The sequence below is a fragment of the Macaca nemestrina genome, chromosome 13 (genome assembly GCF_043159975.1).
Source record: "Macaca nemestrina isolate mMacNem1 chromosome 13, mMacNem.hap1, whole genome shotgun sequence".
Lineage (NCBI taxonomy): Eukaryota > Metazoa > Chordata > Mammalia > Primates > Cercopithecidae > Macaca > Macaca nemestrina.
The window spans coordinates 26,148,393-26,170,397 of NC_092137.1; the positions used below are offsets into that span (position 1 = coordinate 26,148,393).

At 57.1% G+C, this 22,005-nt stretch overlaps 1 protein-coding gene and 1 long non-coding RNA gene across 11 annotated transcripts; one reads left to right on the forward strand and one right to left on the reverse strand.

Annotated features, from left to right (window-relative positions):
- Positions 1-408: 408 nt before the first annotated feature.
- Positions 409-4,299, reverse strand: LOC105479786 (uncharacterized). 2 transcript variants are annotated; one of them, XR_011611557.1, is made up of 4 exons: positions 3,883-4,299; positions 3,146-3,270; positions 1,480-1,553; positions 409-1,201 (listed from the first exon to the last, which is right to left on the reverse strand). It is a non-coding gene; the product is annotated as an uncharacterized lncRNA (long non-coding RNA). The 2 variants fall into 2 exon arrangements; XR_986075.2 differs by lacking the exon at positions 3,883-4,299 and adding an exon at positions 3,677-3,713.
- Positions 2,544-21,119, forward strand: LOC105479787 (GRB2 associated regulator of MAPK1 subtype 2). 9 transcript variants are annotated; one of them, XM_071076390.1, is made up of 7 exons: positions 2,562-2,689; positions 7,710-7,850; positions 8,186-8,318; positions 14,316-14,446; positions 15,595-16,638; positions 17,657-17,826; positions 18,698-21,119. In XM_071076390.1, the coding sequence occupies exons 2-7, from the start codon at positions 7,809-7,811 to the stop codon at positions 19,725-19,727; spliced, it is 2,550 nt and encodes an 849-aa protein (XP_070932491.1). In that variant the 5' UTR covers positions 2,562-2,689; positions 7,710-7,808; the 3' UTR covers positions 19,728-21,119. The 9 variants fall into 9 exon arrangements, with proteins under 9 accessions (XP_011736348.2, XP_070932491.1, XP_011736350.2 ...); XM_071076391.1 differs by lacking the exon at positions 2,562-2,689 and adding an exon at positions 3,123-3,260; XM_071076387.1 differs by lacking the exons at positions 2,562-2,689; positions 8,186-8,318 and adding exons at positions 4,524-4,775; positions 6,307-6,432.
- Positions 21,120-22,005: the final 886 nt, after the last annotated feature.

Below are 22,005 nucleotides of genomic sequence, written 5' to 3' on the forward strand. Positions count from 1 at the left end.
CCTGAGATCTTACTGGGAAGCTGCTGATCAGTTTCAGGTATTTTCTATTAGGAAACAGTCCTTCCCTGGCACCAGCTGTGACCAATTATTACTTTAGAGAAACAGTTGGCCGGGCACAGTGGCTCATGCCTGCAATCCCAGCACTTTGGGAGGCCGAGAAGGGCAGATCACCTGAGGCCAGGAGTTTGAGACCAGCCTGGCCAACACAGTGACACCTCCTCCCACTATCTCTACTAAAAATGCAAAAATTAGCCGGGCTTGGTGGTGCGGGCCTGTAGTTCCAGCTACTTGGGAGGCTGAGGCAGGTAAGTCGCTTGAACCCAGGAGGCAGAGGTTGCAGTGAGACGAGATCATGCCATTGCACTGCAGCCTGGGTGACAGAGCAAAACCCTGTGTCAAAAAAAAAAAAAAAAAAGAGAGAAACAGTTAACAACCTCCTGACAATCACCTGATGGTCTCCCAACACTCCTGGTGTGTGTTATGTGTTGGTGGGGAGCCCTCTCCTGCCCTGCTCATACCTGACTAGCTACCTAATGTAACAATTTGACTTAATAAGATTCCACTGACTGGCTGGGCGCGGTGGCTCCCATCTGTAATCCCAACTCTTGGGGAGGCCAAAGCAGGTGCGTCACTTGAAGTCAGCAGTTCGAAACCAGTCTGGCCAACATGGCAAAACCCTGTTTCTACTAAAAATACAAAAATTAGCCGGCGTGGTGGCACGAGCCTGTAATCCCAGCTACTTGGGAGGCTAAGGCAAGAGAATCGCTTGAACGCGGGAGGTGGAGGTTGCAGTGAGCTGAGATTGTGCCACTCCACTTCAGCCTGGGGGACAGAGTGAGACTCCGTCTCAAAAAAAAAAAAAAAAAAGATTCCACTGACAACACAAATGAATTGAAATACGTAATTTGATTAAAAATTAGAGATTCCCATGTCATGTAACAGTGATTTCACAGTGAGTTTTGAGTTTACACAGGGTTTACTAGTGAGGCCAGGACCATAACATGAAAGATAATTGAATTGACCGTGAAGGTGTTCCCATCAGCTGTTCAGTCACTCTATAGGGGACTGGGTGGGAGCTTTCCCACAACTTCTGGAAACTCCTTGGTTTGCCTAGAGCTGTAAATCCAGGGTTCTCAGTTGCTGACTTCCATTCCTGCTGCCAGGATTGGCTGCTTGGTGATGGGGAGGCTGGTGCAAACACCTGCAAAGCAGGTGGTCAGGGTAAATTTGTCTTACCATAAGACTTGTCTTATTATAAAAGTAACAATCAGCCAGGCACAGAGGCTCACTATAATCCCAGTACTTTGGAAGGCCAAGGTGGGTGGATCACCTGAGGCCAGGAGTTCAACACCAACCTGGCCAACATAGCGAAACCCCGTCTCTACTAAAAATAATTTTTTTAAAAAGTGAGCCAGGTGTGGTGGTGCATGACTGTAATCCCAGCCACTCGAGAGGCTGAGGCAGGAGAATCGCTTGAACCTGGGAGGCGAAGGCTGCAGTGAGCTGAGATCCTGCCACTGCACTCCAGCGTAGGTGAGAAAGCCAGTGAGACCCTGTCAAAAAAAAAAAAAAAAAAAAAAAAAAAAAAACAGTACCAATTATGCTATGGTTTTGGGCTGGGAACAACTCTGTTTCCCCAGGAACTAGGGGTCTTGCTCCTTTTCCTGTTCTGATTCAAATGGAATGCCAGTGTGCAACTCCTAGGATTTGCTGCCATCTTCAAGATGTCAGGTCTTAAATCTGGACAAGGAAGCTACACCACGCTTTTGGAACCATGCATATAATCCAGGTCTATTTATTGCTCTGATTGGCAGAGGAGTGCTTTTGGTGTTCCCAAGGTCGCCTAGATTTTCTCCTGTGTTATTCTCTAGGAATGCTATTAATTTACATTTTACATTTAGGTCTATGATCCATTTTGAAATAATTTTTGTGAAGGATGTAAGATCTGTGTCTAGATTAGTTTTTTTGTTATATGTATGTCCAATCGTTCTGGTACAATTTGTTGAAAAATACTGTGCTTTTTCCATTGAATTGCCTCTCCTTTGTCAGAGATCAGTTGACTGTATGTGTGTGGATCTATTTCCCAGCTCTCTCTTCTATTCCATTGAGGTATTTGTCTTATTGCACAGATTGGAATTTCAGGGGAATTGTTGGACAATCTGTCTCAGGTGACAAAGGCAGAGCTGTCGGATCCCCAGCTAATTATTGACTTGGCTCACAGAAAAGACGTTGGATTATTTGTATAGTTTTACTCCATCATTTGCTGTCCCTTAAGCCCAGATGACACCAAGTCCATCTGAAGTGTTCATTCAGGCAAGTGTGGTTCTGAAATGGTGTGAAAGACCACTGACACAAAACCTCTCTTCTGGGAAACAGTTTGAATAATTTTTTTTTTTTTTTTTTTCGAGACAGAGTCCCGCTCTGTCGCCCAGGCTGGAGTGCAGTGGCACGATCTCGGCTCACTGCAACCTCTGCTTCCCGGGTTCAAGCGATTCTCCTGGAGGTGTGCGCAGCAGCAGCAGGGGGTCCCCAGCTAACCGCCAAAAGTAGCAGTTGCTAGAGAAGCATTCTGCCCGCTTCACTATGGCGGCGCTTCCTCCAGACTCCTGGCAGCCACCCAGTGTTTACTTGGAGACCAGCATGGGAATAATTGTACTGGAGCTGTACTGGAAGCAGGCTCCAAAGACCTGTAAGAACTGCTGAGATGGCTCACTGAGGTTACTAAGCGCTGGAATTACAGGCGTGAGCCACCGCGCCCGGCCACAGAAGAGAGGGTTTTGTTTGTATTTGGTGGGGTTCTCTCGGGGGTACCGAGGCTGAGGACTGGTGGATCGAGGCAGGTGGATCACTTGAGGTCAGGAGTTCGAGAGGAGCCTGGCCAACATTGTGAAACCCTGTCTCTACTAAAAATACAAAAATTAGCCAGGCAAAAAATTAGCCGGGCATGGTGGTGCTTGTCTGTAATCCCAGCTACATCTGTAATCCCAGCTACTCAGGAAGCTAAGGCGGGAGAATTGCTTGACCTGGAAGTCAGAGGTTGCAGTGAGCCGAGATCGTGCCACTACACTCCCGTGAGGGAGCAGCCTAGGGATTAAGGCCCGCTGGCCCCGCGAGGTCAGCCAGGCCCGCATCATCCCCCAGTTACCTGCAGAGGGCGCCGCAGACACAGAGAGGCCGACGCCGAGGCCATCTAAGCTTCTGGGAAGGGGGTCCCAAAGGGAGCCCGCCGAGGTGGAGTTCAGAGGGCTTGGAAGGAAGAGGTGAGGACAGCTGAAAAGGAAACGCAAATTAAAAGAAGGGAACGAAGGCTGAGCGCGGTGGCTCACGCCTGTAATCCTAGCACTTTGGGAGGCCGAGGCGGGCGGATCGCTTGAGGTCAAGGATTCGAGACCATGCTGGCCGACGTGGTGAAGCCCCGTCTCTACTAAAAATACAAAAAAATTAGCCAGGCGTGGTGGCGGGTGCCTGTCATCCCAGCTACTCCGGAGGCTGAGGTGGGAGGATCGCTTGAGTCCGGGAGGTGGAGGTTGCAGTGAGCCGAGATCGCGCCACTGCACTTCAGGCTGGGCGACACAGCGAGACCTAGTCTCAAAAAATGATAAGGAAAAGAGAGAAGGGATGGCGGTGGGGGGGAGGGGGACGGTTCTTGTAACGATCCGAGAGGGGACCGCAGCACCTGTTACGCCCCCGAACCTCGGCCTCCTCATCTACAGAATGGACGCAGTCCACAGCGCGTGCTGCGGAAGCGCTGGAGCGCCGGTTCACGGGACACGGAACCATTGGCTAAGGGGGCGCTGGGAACGTGGAAGGTGCTCTATGCTGGGGCACTGCAGGGTGCTATTGGGCAGTAGGGTTGGAGTCAAATCTGGGTTGAAGTCCAACCTAGGTTGAAGTCCTGGCTGCCACCTGACTTCTGCGCCTCAGTTTGCTCATCAGTAAAATGGGGTTAAAGAGGCTGCCTCGCCCAGCTCCATGGAGCCGGTGGTGATGAAGGTCCTGGAGAAGCTGAACTCGAGCTTTGGGCGGCGTAGCTGGACCGGGCGCGGTGGGCGCGGCCTCCAGGAGGCCGGCACCAGGGGGAGCGGCGGGCCCGGGACACACCCAGCCAGGAGGAGGAGGCCGAGCCTGCGCCGACTCCGCAGATGCCGCTCGGGTCTTCGTTGTCCCTCCGGGCGCCAGCCCTGGGGTCCTCCATCACCCGCCGTCACCTGGGCGCGGGGAAGCTTGCGGGAGGGGAGGCGGGGCTTGGCGGCAGCGGCTGGAGGGGGCCCGGGGAGCCGGGGCGGGGGCGGGCGAACGGAGCGCGGGGCTGGGGACCCGGGGTCCCAGAAGGGGGCGCGGGGACCGGGTTCCGAGGAGAGGGGGCCGGGGCGGGGCCGGGCGGACAGGGCTGGGGCGGAGGTCCGGGGGTGGGTTCGGCGGCCAGTCCGGGTCCGGGCGGCCAGAGCAGGGGGCGGGGGTCCGGGAGGAGGGGGCGGGGCCGGGGGCGGGGCCGGGGTCGGCGCCCCGCGGGGAGGCCGGCCACGTGACGCCCGCGGCCCGGCGGGGCTGCCAGGCGGCGAGCGCCGCGGCGGCCCCGGGAGGTGGCGGCGGGCGCGAGAGCCTGGGCCGCGCGGGACTGACCGTCGGGGCCCCGGGACGGCGGCCCCGGGGCGCCCATGCCATGGAGAAGCTTGCGGCCGGGCTGGCCGGCCTGCGCTGGAGCATGGGCGCCTTCCCGCTCGACCTCATCGTCAGCCGCTGCCGCCTGCCCACGCTCGCCTGCCTTGGGCCAGGTACCAGGGTCGCTGGAGATGGGGACCGGGGTCCGCGGGGAAATGGTGGGCTCTCCAGGCGGGGGCCAGCGGGATCGTGAGGAGGGTGCGGCGCCCGCGCGCTTCTGGCTCCCCGGTGTGGGCCCCGAGCGCTTCCTGGCGCGCCTCCCGGGAGACGCGGGGCCCACCCGCCAGGTCCGCCTCCTGGGCCCCGGGGACAAGCACAGGCACAGACACCGGGGACAGGGCCCGGGACAGTTTTCCCGCCCAGCTGGAATCCGGAAAGGGGCCGAGCCCCTGCTCCCGCCCCGTCGGTGTCCCCCTTTCCCCCGCTGCCCCTGGGCCCCCCGCCCCGGCCGCGCCCCCTCAGTCCCTTTGTCCCCGGCCTCTCACCTCTGTCTTCCCTCATCCCTGGTACCCGGACTCTGTCTTCCCCCTACCGCCACCCCCAGCCCTGCTCCGCCCCTCTGGGAACCCTTCTTGCACCTCCTTTCGATTCCTCAGGAGCAATTTCGGTCCTGGGGCGGGCAGGCCACCTTCGGGAGAGGCCGGCGGGAGCCGGGTCTGCCGCCTGGTGTGACCCCCAAACCCCCGGCCCTCCCCCGAATCTTGTCCCACTTCTTAATAGGATCTGGGGCCCCCAGCCGCTCGGCTGATGGAACCACTCATGGGGGCCCGAGAGGGTACCCCCGGGGGCTGCGTGGAGCGAGGGGACCGTTTCAGGGGAGGGGGGTGCTGCTTGGTTGGGGGATGGGCGGTAGCCGGGGCTGGCAGCCAGGCCGGGGGTTTTGTGTGTGAGAAGAATAGGGGTTTGGCCCGCGTTGGCATACTCGCTTCCCTGAATGCTAATGGGGCCCGCGGCCGCAGGCTCCTCTCCTCCCCTCGGGGCCCAGCAGCCCCTCCTCCGCGGCGGCCAGGAGTGGGCACAGTGGGCGTCAGCTGTCCGGGGAGCAGGCTCATGGGGGAGCATCGGCGCCCTGGCCGTCGGGCAGGCCAGCGTCTGTTTCTCTGGCACGGGGCAGAGTGGTCAGAGTGTGGTACTGTGTCCACCTGTGAATGGGGGATGCTGCCTTGGGGTCTTCTGGCCACTTCCCACACATCCTTTTTGGCATCTCCCCTTTCTGGGCAGCTTTTCTGAGCTCCTCGGTCTGGGTACAGCCTCCTTTGGTCTCCCCTGCTACCTCGTGCCAACCCTGGCTTGTCTCCTACTGTGCACCTCATTATAATGGCCAGCCGGTTTATTGTCTTTCCACCTGGCTGTGGGCTCCTTGAGACCCGGCATCCTTGCCCAATAAAGATTATGGATTGAATGAATGAATGAATGAATGGGTGAGTGAATGAACAACTGGTGTGATGGCCCAGCTGTCTGTTGCGTGTGATGGTGTGTGGCTACGACTGGGTCACCATCAGGGTGTGAATGTCTGGTCAGAATTATATGGCTTGAAGGGTAGGTCCCTGTGTACCTGTGCATTTGGGAGGGGCCCCTTGGCCGGAGACTGAGTTGTGTCGTTTGGGTGACAAGCATCTGTCACTGTGGGCTATTGTGGTTCAGCTGTTGGTGGTCATGAGCCATGGTTACTGGTGTGTGCCCGTGTGGCTGTGGAAGATGGGGCTGAGACCCGGGACAGCTCTCAGAGGAGGGATCAGAGTTGGAGGAGAGCTTCTTATGCCCCTGGAGGTGAGGAGGTGCAGAAGAAGGCTCAGACAACACCCCCAACACACACATAGTGGGGGCCAGGCCCTTCCTGAGCGTCTTGAACTGCCCCCCACCCTGCCACACACACACACACACACATATCCGCCCACCCCACATGTACACACTTTATGGACCCCCCAGCCATCAGTGTAAACCATTTCCCATTTGATTCGCAGAAATTTTGTAAGTTGTGCCTGAAGGAGCAAGGAAGGAGTTGCTCCCCACCCCTACCCTCCCCACCAGCTGCAGCCAGGACATGGCCCCTTCTGCCTCCTGGAAGCTGGGCCGCCCCTCCTGCTCCCCTGGAAACTGTTGCTGGGGTTGGAGCCTCCAGGCCCAGACCTCTCCCAACTCCCAACACCTCTGCCCCAGAGCAGCTTTCCCCAGGCCCCAGGGCTGGGCCTCCCACTCCTGCCTTTTAAACCTGTTCTCTCAACCCCTCCAACCCTCAGCCATCACCCCTGTAATTGGGAGGATGAGGGGCATGGGGAGGGGGTGTCAAGGAGCTGCTTCTCTGAGATGGGGTTGGCGGTTTCTGGGGACTTCCCCACTCTCCTTTGAGGTCCCCTGAACAAGGCAGTGGGTGGAAAGGAAGGGCTGCCCTTGGGAGAGGCAGTAATCAGCTGCTCTAAGCCCTGTCACTCTCTTGACCTCAGCAACCCGTGGCTCTGGGGGAGCTCTCATAGCTGGGACCTTATAAGGGACAGTCCCATCTGGGCCCTCTCCACTGCCCCAACAGGGCCCTTCTTGCAGGGCCTAGGCCCTGACTGGAAGGCTGAGGCCCAGCTCCAGCATCTCCTGCTCAATAAAGTCTCCCTTCGCCACTCCACCCCCAGCTGGAACCTGCTGCTCCCCAGACATGCTCCAGTCAGTGCCTCAAACTTGCCTAGTCTTTGGTACATCTCTGCCCACCTCCCCAGGGGCCTAAGGGCTCCTGGAGGGCAGGGGCTGTCTGGGCTTATCCATGGGGAACTCCCAGCCCCAGCTCAGAGCTAGAGGCAGCAGGCATTCCAGCCACTGATGAACGAGGGGCCCTGTCAGGAGTCACAGCCCTGAGAGGCTCACAGCCAGCCCCACAGCCCCAGGCCCCAGCTGGCAGCCTGCCTGTCCCTTGAGCTTTGCTGACCTGGGCAGGGATTGTGGGGAGCTGTCCCTCAGTGGGGTGGTCTTGGTGAGGAGGTCACCCTGTCTGTTCTTTCTGCCCCTCCTAATGTCCTGTCTTCCTTCCCCTCCTCCTCTGTCCTCCTCTCCCCTCCCAGGGGAGTACGCTGAGGGCGTCAGTGAGCGAGACATCCTGCTCATCCACTCCTGCCGCCAGTGGACAACGGTGACAGCTCATACCCTGGAGGAGGGCCACTATGTCATCGGGCCCAAGATTGACATCCCCCTGCAGTACCCAGGTGTGCCCAGCCAGGAAAAGATGTCATAAAGCCTGCGGGGGGTGTAGGCAGGAGGGGTTGGGGCCAGGGGTAGGGGGAACGCTGTGACTAGCGAGGCGGTGATTACGGTCAGGGTTGGAGTCAGGGCCCGGCAGTTTTCATTCTGTTCTGTGGCGCTCTGGGTTTCTGGAGAGGTGGCTCACAAGTTTTTTGATTCACATTTTATTTTAAAGTAGATTTGAAACTAATGATTAAAAAATACCCACACTCTTAAATTACTACAAATCAGAGCTTAACCCTAATCAGAGGCCTTCAGGGTATACCTTCAGCTGCCACACTTACCCTTTTTTGTGCAGACCCTCCAAGAGAACACGTCCTGCCAGGACCTTTTCAGTACTGTGCACCAAACGCCGCAGAAACCAGCGAATGCCCAAGCTGATTACATGGCTGCGCCTCTCCGCACTGATCCTGTTTTTCCCAATTTTTGCAGTAAACCTATTGTTTCCATTGGTTGACTTTATAAGTTAATGTTAAAAATTTTAGACTTTTAAAGATTATGCTAATGGCTACCTTTATTAGTTTTATAAGTGATGTTGACATATAATAAGAGTTTGTTTGAAGAAATGATTCTGTTAACAAAAAAGGAAGTACAGCCCCTTCATTTTATAGATGATGAAATGGAGGGCTTGGGGGAGGAGGTGACTTGCCCCTTGTCACACAGCTAGGAAAGGAAGAGCATGGCCAGATCCAGGTATCTCAACTGAGGGCTGGTGTCTGCTGCACCACACCAGGAGCATGTGGTTGCTGTCCCCTGTGTGGGAGGGATGGGATTCTGGTGGCCCCATCCCAGAGATGTCCCCGTGCGAGCCCCGGATCCCACAGCTGCCATGTGTTAAGCATGTGCTGCATTCCATACGCTGGGCCGAACATTTTTGCCATTTCATCCTCATGGCAACCTGATGAGAAAGTCTTATCAACTCCATTTAACTCACCAGGAAACTGAGGCTCCAGGAGTTTCAGTGGCTTGCCCAGTGCCGTGTTTTTTGTTTTTTGTTTTTGTTTTTAGAGATGGTCTCCTTATGTTGCCCAGGATGGTCTCAAACTCCTGGTCTCAATGAAGCTTCCTGCCTCAGCCTCCCAGAGTGCTGGGATTATAGGTGTGAGTCACTGCGCCAGGCCCAGTTCTGTGTGCGTGTGTGTTTTCTGTTGCTCGGGCTGGAGGGCAGAGGCGCCATCTTGGCTCACTGCCTCTGAGGTTCAAGCGATTCCCCTGCATCAGCCTACCAAGTAGCTGGGATTACAGGTGCCTGCCACCACGCTCGGCTAAGTTTTGTATTTTTAGTAGAGACAGGGTTTCACCATGTTGGCCAAGCTCGTCTCAAACTCCTGACCTCAAGTGATCCAGCTGCCTTGGCCTCCCAAAGTGCTGGGATTACAGGTGTTGAGCCACTAAACCCAGCCTAGTTCTGTGTTTTTAACTGCTGTGCCCAGCTGCTCCTGACAACCCTCTCACCAAGGCTGGGAAGCCTTTGAGTTGGGAAGGCCCCATTGCTTGCTCACAGGTAGCCCTGCCCCCTCTGACCCTGGGTCTCCCTGAGCCAGGAGGACAGGACTGAGCCCTTTACAGAGGCTTCTGTCTTTTATAACCTGTGGAGTTGGTACCTGTGTACTAACCTTTAAAAGATATGGAAACTCACTCAGATGTCTTTCTGACCTGGGGTTCTGTCTTGGGCTTGGAGCCCCCTGGGGGCCTGCTCAAGCTAGAAGTTTCCCAGCTTGGTTGGGGGAGGTCCCAGGTCTTCTTGGGATGAAAAAAGCAAAGGTTGCCTGAGCAGTGGCTGGTATATGTAATCCTAGTGCTTTAGGAGGCTGAGACAGGAGGATCCTTTGAGGCCAAGAGTTCCAGGCCGGCGTGGGCAACATAGCAAGAACAGTTCTCTGCAAACAAAACCAAAACCAAGCAAACAAACAAACAAAGAAAATTCCAAAAATAATTAAATTAGCTGGCGTGGTGGTGCAGGCCTGTCGTCTGGCTAAAGGGGAGGCTGAAGCCAGGTGGGGGGATCCCTTTAGTCCAGGAGGTTGAGACTGCAGTGAGTTATGATGGTACCCCGACATTCCAGCATCTAAAATAAATAAAAATTAAAAAGAGAAAGAAAGGTTGGGAAAATCCCTCACTGAAAAAAAACGTGACTTTAGGGACTTCATTTTGGTTGTGTCATTAAAACTCTGGGAACCCGAGGCACAGTCTCCCAGGGAACCGTGGGTCCGGGGGGCTCCTAGCTCTTCCTCCCATCTCTCTGGCGCCCCTGCGTGCCTGTGTACGGTGGTGGTCTTGGGGGGCGCGGCCCCAGCCCCAGCCCCATCTTTCCGCGGGGCTGCTACTGTCCACCCGCACGGGGGAGGGGAGGCGGAGGGGGAGGCCCCTAGGAGGGCGAAGGCCGGCGGGTTAACGAGGAGGCGCTGAGTGCACGGCTGGGCTCCAGGCTGATTTCTCCTAATGAATTAATAATAGCGCTGGGCGGGCGGGGGCGGCCGGCTGCGGACCGGCGAGAGAGCCGCGGGGAAGGCCAGGGAGGGAGGAGGACGGCGCCCCGCGCGGGGTGGGGCTGGGGGCACTGCCGGTGACTCGGTCTCCAGGCTGCGGCGCTCTGCTCTGGGAGTCAGGGAGACCTGGCCAGGCCCCGTACTGTCCCCCCTCCCAGCCCCTGCCCCCGGCCCCGGCCCCGGCCCAGCGGGAGGGGCCAGGCGTCTTCCCTGAGCATGGGGCCACTTCCCCAGTGTTGGCCTTGTTTCCTGCTCAGCATTTGGCAGATGCGCCTCTGGCCAGCGGGATGTTTCCATTTTACAGATGGGAAATCCGAAGCCCAGAGAGATTAAATAATTTGCCCAAGGTCACACAGCTGGCTAGTGGCCGGGTGGGATTCAGCCAGATTTGTTGCACTCTAAAACCTGAGCTTCCACCCATGTTCTTTACTGAGTGTGTGCTGTGGGGAAGGCATGGAGAAGAGTGGTCAGCAAGCCTCTGCCACAGCCCAGGTGCTTGGGGCTGGAAGGGAGGAGTGAGGCAGCCATGTGTTCTGACGGCAAGGACAAGGATGAGGGGCAGGTCAGGATGGGGCAAGTCCCTAGAGCCGTGGGGGACATCAGGTCCCATATAGGGGGAGGCAGGAGAGGAAGCCGCCCCTGAGCTGGCGGGGAGGAAAAGGCTTCCAGGGTACAGAGCATCACTCCCTGGAGGGCTCCCTTCCTTCCTCCCGCAGTAATGACCGGCGCTGGGCTTCAGGCTGCCGCGGAGGGGATGGTGCTGGATGCCATGGTTACATCGATCTTCCCTGCCACATCCTCCCCCAGCTCCAGCCCTGACTTGGCTCCAAGTCTCCCCACAGGGGGCAGTGGGCATTGCTCCCTGCCTGGCTACTTGTGGTTGGGGCAGGGGCAGGAGTGGGGGGTTGTGTGTGGACTTGGGGGAGGAGGCCGGGGTGAGGGGAGTGGGGCTACTCAGTGCCTGCAGTTCCTGCTTCCCAAGTCCTAGACCCCTGCTTCTTGCCTGCCCCCGTCCACATTTTTCCGCTGTTGCCTTCTAGGGCTGTGGCACTTCAGAGGCCTCTTCCCAGGTGGGTCCCAGGGTGGGGAGGGCAGGCCTGGGGGCTCCCCCACCAGCATTCTCCTGGCCATTCCCCTTGTTCTGGGCTGTCATTTCTCTCCCTGCTCAGTGATGATGCTTCAGGCCCTGCCCTCTGCTCCTCTTACCCTGCACCATGGGTGTCTTCATCTGGGTCTCTGGCTGGGTTTGGGGGTCCCCAGGAACCCCCGGCACTGCATACACAAGTGTGCATGTGTTCATGCTAGGATCACAGTGTGCGCATTTTTCTGGGATGAACATCCCCAAAGTGTCAAGCCCCCTGCTCTTCCTCTTCCCTGAGCCATCTCACTTGCCTCACAGCCGCGGCTGCCACCTGTGGGCTGGTGACCTTCAGTCTGTTTCACTGGCCAGATGTCCCCAAGTTCTGCACACACACTGGTGGCACCCACCCTGGGAGCACCACCTGAAGGCCCCTTCCTTGGCCTCTCCAGGATCTGCCTTGGTCCCACAACATGTTCCTTCTGGGTTCCCAGTTTTGGTTAACAGCTCTGCCATCTCCTTTTCTTTTCTTTTCTTTTTTTTTTTTTTTGAGACAGAGTCTCGCTCTGTTGTCCAGACTGGAGTGCAGTGCTGTGATCTTGGCTCACTGCAACCTCCGCCTTCCAGTTCAAGTGATCCTCCTGCCTCAGCCTCTCAAGTAGCTGGGACTACAGGTGTGTGCCACCACACCCAGATAGGTTTTTGTATTTTTAGTAGAGATGAGGTTTCACCATGTTGGCCAGGCTGGTCTTGAACTGCTGACCTCAAGTGATCTGCCCACCTTAGCCTCCCAAAGTGCTGGGTTACAAGCGTGAGCCACCGTGCCTGGCCTGCCATCTCCATTTCTGACCAGGCTGGTGGCCTGAGTACATCATCCTGAGTCCCTTCCTTCCCCAACTGCCCCTTATTCAGTCACCCAAGCCTGCTGGGTCTCCCTTCCCAGTGTCTCTTGGTCTGTTTCTGCTATTCCCTAGCTCTTCTCTAGAACCCCTTACTGGTTCGTTTACCTGACTGGTCTCTTGGTTATTTTAATAGAGCTGAACCTGGATCATGGTATTTCTTTGCTCGAAACACTCCAGTGGGTCTCATGTTGTACAGAATAGTCTCACCGCTTTAAGCAAGGCATTCAGAGCCTCTCAAATCCCAGTTGCTGTCTGCATCCCCTCCTGTCCTCCCTCTCCCTAAGTCCTTCCCTGCAGGCACACACCATCTGGGGCAGGTGGTCTGATTTTGTGTCTCTGTGTCTTTGTTTAAACTGTTTCGTCCACAGGGAATGCTCATTCTGTGAATTCCCTTTCATTCTTAAGGTGCAGCTCAGTGATCTCTCAGATTCCGCCAGGCAGGTTTCTCCTACCCAGCTGTCTTCTAACTCTTTTGTCACAAGTCTGTTGTAGCACTTATCACATCCTACCATCATTGGGTACTCATCGTCTCACCCACTATATCTGGATTTCTTTAAGGGCAGACTGTATTTTACACAGATTTGTACCCTGTGTGTGGCCTACCATAGTCTGACACATAGTGAGTGCTCCATCAATATGTGTGCAATGATTAAATGAATGAACTGTGACAGAAGCAACTACCAAGGGGGCTTCAGAAGCTAAAGAAGGCCCAGCACGGTGGCTCACACCTGTAATCCCAGCGCTTTGGGAGACCATAGTAGGAGGATCGCTTGAGCCCAGGAGTTTGAGACCAGCCTGGGCAACATCATGAGACCTCATCTTTAATAGAAATAAAAAGTTAGCCAGGCATAGTGGCACATGCCTGTGGTCCCAGCTACTTGAGAGGCTGAGGCAGGAGGATCCCTTGAGCCCAGGAGGTCAAAGCTGCAGTGAGTTGTGATCATGCCACTGTACTCCACCCTGGGTGACAAAGCAAGACCCTGTCTCAAAAAACAAAAACACCCAGAGGCTAAAGAGTCACCTTGTCTTCTCTGGACTTGTTCCCTCACCTATTCACGGCTCTCTTCCTACTGTATAAAGCCTGAGAAAAGGCCATCCATGGGCTGCCAGGGCGGCTCAGAGCTTGTCTTTGTGCTCCTGTGGGTATGCAGAGAAAAGGTGAGGTGAGGCAGCTTACACAGGGACGGCAGCTTCACAGACTGGCAATCACTTCTGCAAAGTCTGTGTCTCCTAGGGGCATGTGCTGAGCTTGGCAAAGCACACAGCCCCAGACTGCAGGTTGGGAAGGCCTCCTCTCAGGGAGGTAGGTGGCTTTGCTGGGTTCAGGTCAGAGCCTCTGGGAGAGTAGGACTGGATATCGGAGCAGGGCAGGGTGTGGGAACAGAGCTGGGGTCAGAGTGGCTCTCCCAGAGCCTTCAAGGGCTGCTCCAGGCCCTCATTGGCCCAGTGCCACTTCCATGCGGATGAGCAGCCCAGGGCGAAGCACAGGATGCCAGATCCAGGTAGGGCCCACAATCACCTGTCCCCACCCCCTCAGATGAGGACCCAGAGGCCCAGAGAGGGAAAGGAACTTGTCACGGCAAATCAGAGGTCAGGCTGGGACCGAGCAAGGAGCCAGCATCCTGGTACCACACCGATAGTTGATCAGAGGCCAGCTCTGTGTCCACATGTTTGGGGCTATTTGCAATTGGGTTCTCTGGGCAGGCAGCCGCTGCCTCGCTGCATACCCACAGGCTGTCTCTGGGGTGAGGGCTGGGCTGTAGATGCTAGGGATCTGTGCTCACCTTGCTGAAGTTGGAGCCAGATGACCAGCCCCCTTCAGCCCATGCCAGTGGAAACCTGCCCTTTGGCCTTCCTTAGTTCCTGAGGGACTGGCTGAGATTATGCTAGCAGGGGACCACGAAGCCTCTTGGGATGCAGGCAGGCTCACTCCAGCAACTTTTGTCACCCACTATGCAGGGAAGTTCAAGCTCCTGGAACAGGCCCGGGATGTGCGGGAGCCAGTGAGGTACTTCAGCAGCGTGGAGGAGGTGGCCAGTGTCTTCCCTGACCGCATCTTCGTGATGGAAGCCATCACCTTCAGCGTCAAGGTCAGTCACTTTGTCACCAGGTGTGGTGTCCCCACACTACTCCTTGCCTCAGGGGCAACCCTGACCCTGGTTGGAAGGTTGCCCTCAGGATCCAAGAAGGAGAGTGGCTCCTGGGGACCCCTTAGGGGCCTTTGGCACAATTGAGCCATGTCAGAAGAGTGGGGAATAGGACCCACTGGGCTGAAGGACTTCCTGCGAAAGGTAGTGAAGAAGGAAGGGATGTCTGGAAGGGTCATGTTCTGACTTGGAGACTTTTCAGGGCAACCTGTCCCTAGCTGCCCCAGCACCCACTTGTAGAGGTGGTGGTTGTGGTAAGCAGGCAGTGTAAATAGACCCCTGCTGTGGGGTGGGAGCAGTGGCTCATGCCTCTAATCCCAACACTTTGGGAGGCTAAGGAGGGAGGATCGATTGAGGCCAGAATCAGGCAACATGGAGAGACCCTGTCTCTACAAAAAATGTTAAAAAATTAACTGGGCATGGTGGTGCACATCTATAGTCCTAGCTACTTGGGAGGCTGAGGCAGGAGGACTGTTGCCAGGAGTTTGAGGCTGCACTGAGCTGTGAATGTGCCACTGCCCTCCAACCTGGGCGACAGAGCAAGACCCTGTCTCTAAAAACAAAAACAAAAACAAAAAAAAAAAACCAAACTAAAAACAGTCCCTGCTGTGTACAGATAGTGCTGTTCTGTTTACAAACCCTTTTCTTATCCATCAATTCATTTCTCTTCACGTAGCCTTGTTGGATGGGCAGGGCATTATGATCTCGAAAATGGTAAAGACAATGATAATAAAAGTCGCCATTTACTGTATACTTTAAAATACGTTGCTGATCCAAGTAGCGGAGAAGAAAAGAAAAATATGTTACTGCACATACAGTCTTTTTAATCCTACAGCAGTTCTTCGAAGTAAGAGTTATCAGATATGGTCGCTAAGGCGTGGAGGGGCAACTCATTTAAGGTGGCACAGCTGCTAGTCGTCTCTCCAGGATGAACGTGGATCTCTTGGCCTACAGCCCAATGCTTTCCATCTGGTCCGAGCCCTGGGAGGGCGGAAGAGGAAGGCTGTTTTCCCTTTCCAGTCTCTGGGAGCTGGCCGCGTGGCTTTCCCTGGGACCTGGCTAAGGCCCTGCCCTGTCTCTGGGATCCCCAGGTGGTGTCGGGCGAGTTCAGCGAGGACAGCGAGGTGTACAACTTCACGCTGCATGCGGGCGACGAGCTTACTCTTATGGGCCAGGCGGAGATCCTGTGCGCCAAGACCACCAAGGAGCGCTCGCGCTTCACCACCCTCCTGCGAAAGCTGGGCCGGGCCGGTGCGCTTACCGGGGTGGGAGGTGGCGGCCCGGCGAGCGCGGGGGCCGCGGGAGGCAGCGGCGGCGGGGGCGCCAGGCCGGTCAAAGGCAAGATGCCCTGCCTCATCTGCATGAACCACCGCACCAACGAGAGCCTGAGCCTACCCTTCCAGTGCCAGGGCCGCTTCAGCACTCGCAGCCCGCTGGAGCTGCAGATGCAGGAGGGCGAGCACACGGTGCGCGCCATCATCGAGCGCGTGCGGCTACCGGTGAACGTGCTGGTGCCCAGCCGGCCGCCGCGCAACCCCTACGACCTGCACCCGGTGCGGGAGGGTCACTGCTATAAGCTGGTTAGCATCATCTCCAAGACGGTGGTGCTCGGGCTGGCGCTGCGCCGCGAGGGTCCGGCGCCGCTGCACTTCCTGCTGCTCACGGACACGCCGCGCTTCGCGCTGCCGCAGGGCCTGCTGGCCGGGGACCCGCGCGTCGAGCGCCTGGTGCGCGACAGCGCCTCCTACTGCCGCGAGCGCTTCGACCCCGACGAGTACTCCACGGCCGTGCGCGAGGCGCCTGCCGAGCTCGCCGAAGACTGCGCCAGCCCGCGCCGCGCGCGCCTCTGCCTGCCCGCGCCGCGCGTCCCCGGGCTCGCCCGCGCCCCCGGCCCGCTAGCGCCCGCTCCTGCCGGCGAGGGCGACCAGGAGTACGTGAGCCCCGACTGGGCAGCCGCGCCCGAGCCCGTCGCGCCGCCAGCCGAGATCCCGTACGAGGAGCTGTGGGCTCACCAGGGGCCCGAGGGCCTCGCCCGGCCGCCCCCGGGGCCCGACCTCATCTCCTTCGGGACCGCGGGACCGCCGCGTCGGGAGCCGGAGGCGCCGCCGCCCCCAGTCCCTCCCAAATCGGAGGCGGTGAGTGAGCGCGCTAGGGGACGAGTCCCGGGTCCAGCCAGGGCCCAAAGCCCTCTCTCCTGAGCCCCGGCCCAGGAGTATGTGGCAGATGAAGTGGCGGGGTGGGGAAGGGGAGAAGGAAAGGGCAGAGCCATGCCAGGCAAGAGCATTTGTAGTAAGGGGCACTGGGGCGGACGGTGGCGGGGGAGCTGTGGGACAGAGAGGCGTGTAGGTCCCCAGCCTCAGAGGATTTGAGAGAAGCCCCGAAACACTGTTACCCAGAAGGTTCCACAGAACAGGGGTCCTTTAAGTTGTTCCGTGAAAAGAAGTTTCCTTGGCGAAGTAAGCTTAGAGATGCTGTGAGTGATTGCCAGCCCTTTTTCCCTCCTCCTTGTGTTGGAGTCACAGAGCATTGGTATATTAAAAGCTCTGAGAAGTCCTGCACTAAGGAATCCTGTTTATCAGAACGTTTTCTCCCTGTCCGTAACACCCGTCAGCATCCCATGGAGTCCTCTTTGGGGTACGCGACCTGTAGGGAGGGATGCAGGTGGCAGACGCTTCCTTACCTCGGTTCCCTCGGCCTTCCTTTGTCCTCTGCTTTCTCTCCTTTTCCTTGAGGAGAGAGCACGTCTGCTTAACCTGTTTTGATCTACCTCTGTATTCTTTTTTTTAACATTCATAATGGGTTTCCAAGGAACAGGAAGGAGGCTGTGCGTGCGTTGGGACAGGGTGTGGGTGCGTGAGATAGGCTAGGAAGGGTTAGGTGGCTGGCTGACTGGATGAGCAGTTGGGGTGCAAGGCAGCCTATTGGCAAAGTGGGGCAAGTGTCAGGCCCAGACAGCCCCCTTGCCCAGCTGCTTGGGAAGGGGAAGATAAGGAGTGCCAGCTGTTTGGAGTCGAGGTGGAGTCACCGCCTGGGAAGGGGAAGATAAGGAGTGCCAGCTGTTTGGAGTCGAGGTGGAGTCACCGCCTGGGAAGGGGAAGATAAGGAGTGCCAGCTGTTTGGAGTCGAGGTGGAGTCACCGCCCTCTGCTTGTAGGTGAAGGAGGAGTGCCGCCTGCTCAACGCCCCTCCAGTGCCTCCCCGGGGTGGCAATGGCAGCGGCCGGCTCTCCGGCAGCCCCCCGGTTCCCCCTCGCTTCCCCAAGCTGCAGCCGGTACATTCCCCCAGCTCCAGCCTCTCCTACTACTCTTCTGGCCTCCAGGATGGGTGAGTCCCTGCCTTCCCTTGGTCCTCAGTTCTAAGGTAGATCGAGGCAGGGAAGGGTGAGGAGGGGGGACTATGGTGCTGAGGAAGAGAAACTGTTCAGGCCTGGGAAGTTCCGAGGGTGCAGGTTCATGTGCAGTGGCTGAGGGAGGGGCACGGGTGTCTGGGTGTCTTGGGACCTGGGGCCCAGTGGCCTGTTCTGCCCACTCCAGCTTCTTTCTCTCTTAAATGTTGAGGAATAGATGGGAACATTGCCCTGGTCCCCTCAAGGTGGGGACTTGGCTGCAGGATAGAGGGAAGAGAGCTCCTTGCTGTTTTGAAATATTTATTAGGTTTAGGCTGGGCACGGTGGCTCATGCCTGTAATCTCAGCACTTTGGGAGGCCGAGTTGGGTTGAATCACTTGAGGTCAGGAGTTCAAGACCAGCCTGGCTAACACGGTGAAACTCCATGTCTTCTAAAATACAAAAATTAGCCGGGCATCATGGCACGTGCCTATAATCCCAGCTACTCAGGAGGCTGAAGCAGGAGAATCGATTGAACCTGGGAGGCGGAGGTTGCAGTGAGCCAAGACTGCACCACCGCACTCCAGCCTGGGCGACAAAGCGGGACTCCATCTTAAAAGAAAAAAAAAAGAAGAAATTTTTATTAAGTTCAGTTTCATTTGGTTTTTCCCCCATGTTTTCTGACCTGGGCTGGGGGATGCTGGAAGGAAGAACAGGGCCATTCCGGGGGGTCTTGGACTGGGGCTGGGGTGCAGGCCCGTGTTGCTGAGGTCACGGTGGTGCTTGGCTGCATTGCATGTGTGACCCTGTCATGTTCCCTCCCGCTCAGCCTCACCTGTCCTATGTGTGTGTGTCTGTCTGTGTCCACAGGGTGGGTTCCCGCAGTGGCAGTGGCTCCCCATCACCGGACACGTACTCTCTCTATTGCTACCCATGCACCTGGGGAGACTGCAAGGTGGGCGAATCCTCTAGCCGCCCAGCCCCCGGACCCCTACCCTCAACCACACAGCCCAGCCAGGCCTCCCGGGCCCTCACAGAACCTCTGAGCGGTCGAGCCGCCTCCCTTCTGGGGGCTGACACCCCTGTTAAGACCTACCACAGCTGCCCTCCTCTATTCAAGCCCTCACACCCCCAGAAGCGCTTTGCTCCATTCGGAGCTCTCAACCCTTTTTCCGGGCCTGCCTACCCCTCAGGCCCTTCAGCGGCCTCCTCTTCTGGCCCCACAACCACCTTGGGTCCTGTGGCTACCTCTGGCCCTGCATATTCCCCAGGCCCGGCCTCGCCAGGCCAGGCCTATTCAGCTGCTCCCCCTGCCTCCTGCGCCCCCTCCTCCTCCTCCTCTTCTGAATGGCAGGACCCAGCCGTGGAGCCCTTCGATCCCTTTGAGCTGGGGCAGGGCAGTTCTCCAGAGCCTGAGCTGCTGCGTTCTCAGGAGCCCAGAGCAGTGGGGACACCTGGGCCTGGACCCCGCCTTTCCCCACTTGGCCCCCCCAAGGCCTTTGAGCCTGAAGGTTTGGTGCTGCGCCAGGTCCCCACCCCACTGTCACCAGCTGCTCTGCAGGGACCTGAGGCAGGAGGAGGACGACTTTTTCTAACCCAAGGGCGCCTGGAAGGGCCTCCTTCCAGTCCCCGGGATGGAGCCACAGGCTTTGGAGTCCGGGATGCCTCCTCTTGGCAGCCCCCTGCTGACCTGTCTGCGCTCTCCCTGGAGGAGGTCTCTCGCAGTCTGCGTTTCATCGGGCTCTCAGAGGATGTCGTGAGCTTCTTTGCCCGAGAACGCATCGATGGTAGCATCTTCGTGCAGCTCAGTGAGGACATCCTGGCAGATGACTTCCACCTCACCAAGCTGCAGGTCAAGAAGATCATGCAGTTCATCAAAGGCTGGAGGCCCAAGATCTGAACTGCCCAGCTGGAGCTGCACAGCTGGAATGCTGGCATGGGGGCCCCAGGGACAGCACTTGGGAGGAGCAGGTGCTGCCTGCAGGGAGGATCGATGTCGAGACAGACTGCTCGGCAGCCACTGGGTGGATCCAGGGGAGATGCACGTGGAAATGTGATCCTCTGGGCTCAGACCCCTGCACGGGACAGCTTGCCTTTGAGTGTGCAGAATACGTGGGAAAGGGGCTGGGGGCACCACTGTGTACCTGAGCCCAGTAAGGCATTTGCTGTGATTCCCACAATGGGGTCAAAAGCTGGCCTTCAGGGTGACCTAATACCTCCTCATGCCCTGCTATAGACCTTCACAAATGACTTCCACTGCTCAAGCCTGTAGGCTCTGTTTAGAGACAAGATGGCCGGTAATTTAAGCACAAATTTCCCAAGTGCCCACTCTCCTTTGTGCTCTGTGGGCTTTTGGCCTAAAGCTGCCCCAGAGTGAGGGTGTAGATGTCTGTGTCTCTGGGATGCCTTGCCTTTCCCCCTCTGCTCCACTGCGGTTGGGGGGCCTGGCCCTGCACACAGGTGAGTCGTGTACAAGCCGAAGCCATGGCACCTCAGAAGCTCCACCTGTGGGTCCTGGTTCATGGGTGGCGGCTTTGGAAGAGCACAGCTCTGCTATTGACCCGACCCACTTATCTAGTTAGGAAGCCAGACACTGCCCAGATGGCTCTAGCACCCTGGCTTCCCCTCTGACTTTACTGCAACTAGTTATCCATCCGTCAGGTGGGTTCAGTCTCAGAATACTGTCTCCGTGGAAGAGCAGGTCGATTCAGGTCAGCTTCTCCTTGATTCTAGAAACAAGTGGTAGTCAACCACCCCCAATTCTGCCAATCTCTTGCTCCCATCATTTGGCTCTGACAATATGATTTTTGGTGTTTTTCCCTGTCACTGGCACAGGAGGGTACACTTGGGAGAGCGTGGTCCTGGAGCTCAGTCCTGCACTTGTTCACGTGCTTCAGAGCAGGCCTTTGTGCCCTTGAATCTCAAACATGGGGATCTGCTTGGTACCCAGAGCTCTGGTCATTGTGTCCAACCACACACCCCACCCTACCCCTGTGCCCTCCATCTCACCCAGAACCATAGGGTGCCCACTAGTGTCAGGGTCCAAGGTGCCAGCCTTCTCTTCTGCCTTACCTAGTCTACCTATTTATTTCCTCTACTTTTTATCTTAAGAGTAGCTAAGCCATGCTGGTGCCCATACTCCAAGCAGGCTGCCTCAGCTCAGAGAAGTGGTCAGAGAGTAGAGCACAAAACCTGTGATGTGGGGACATTTGGTTTTCTTGCAGATCATTTAAAGAATCCTCAAGGACTAGTGAAATAAATGCTAGACTGCTGAAGACTAGTACAAGTGGCATTCTGGGTGCCAGCTGCTTTCTTCTTTTGAAAACAAGGCCATGGGGACCCATGGGCAGTGTATATGCCTTCAGGCAGGAGAGGACTGATGGAGGAATGATGTGTGCGTGTGGCCATTCCCGTCTGCGGAGGTGGCTGGTGGCAGCCTTCATTCCCTTCTGCAAGGCCGTTGCCAGCCCCTCCCTACCCTACAAGAACCCCTCCAGCTCCCACTAGTTTCAACATAATTCACAACTACCTGGTGTTACTGAAGGGAAAGACCCAGGCTCAAAGCTGAATGCCACCAGCCAGGGCCCAAGCTTAGCTTCCTGCATTGGCAGAATGCCAGCCTCAGGCTCTCAGACCAAATTTGGAAGCCTATTAATGGCTTTGGTGCAAGGGATCAGCTCCGTACTCTGGTCATCTGAAAACCCCAAGTCAGAGGTGACTTGGTTTTAGGGTCTGGCTTCCTAGTGACTAAGCAGAGCCAGAGCTGATCTCTCTGCCTGCCAGTCCCAGCTACAGAGCTGGGACCAGGGACATATTTGAAGTAACAGAGCAGAGGCAGGGGTAACTGGTAATATCTGACAGTTTAGAATGCAGAATGTGATGGGACTGGAATTACAATTCCACACACACACAGCGTGGATCTTTCTGCCAGACCCAGTCAGCCCCAGCGCTGTTTACCCAGACTGGGCACTGCTTCTGCCGGAACATGAGTGTAGGAACTTTCCACCCCAGGGGGCGGGGTGGGGAGGGGCTGAAGCTATGGGGGAGTGCAGGTGCTGTGGGGGTCAGCGCTCCTCATGCCGCTCCCATACTGCCCGATTGCCGCGCAGGCATTTCTGGGGCTGGCCAGGATCACTGAACATCAAGGGAAATGTCAGCGCCTGTGCTTAGCACCGGCG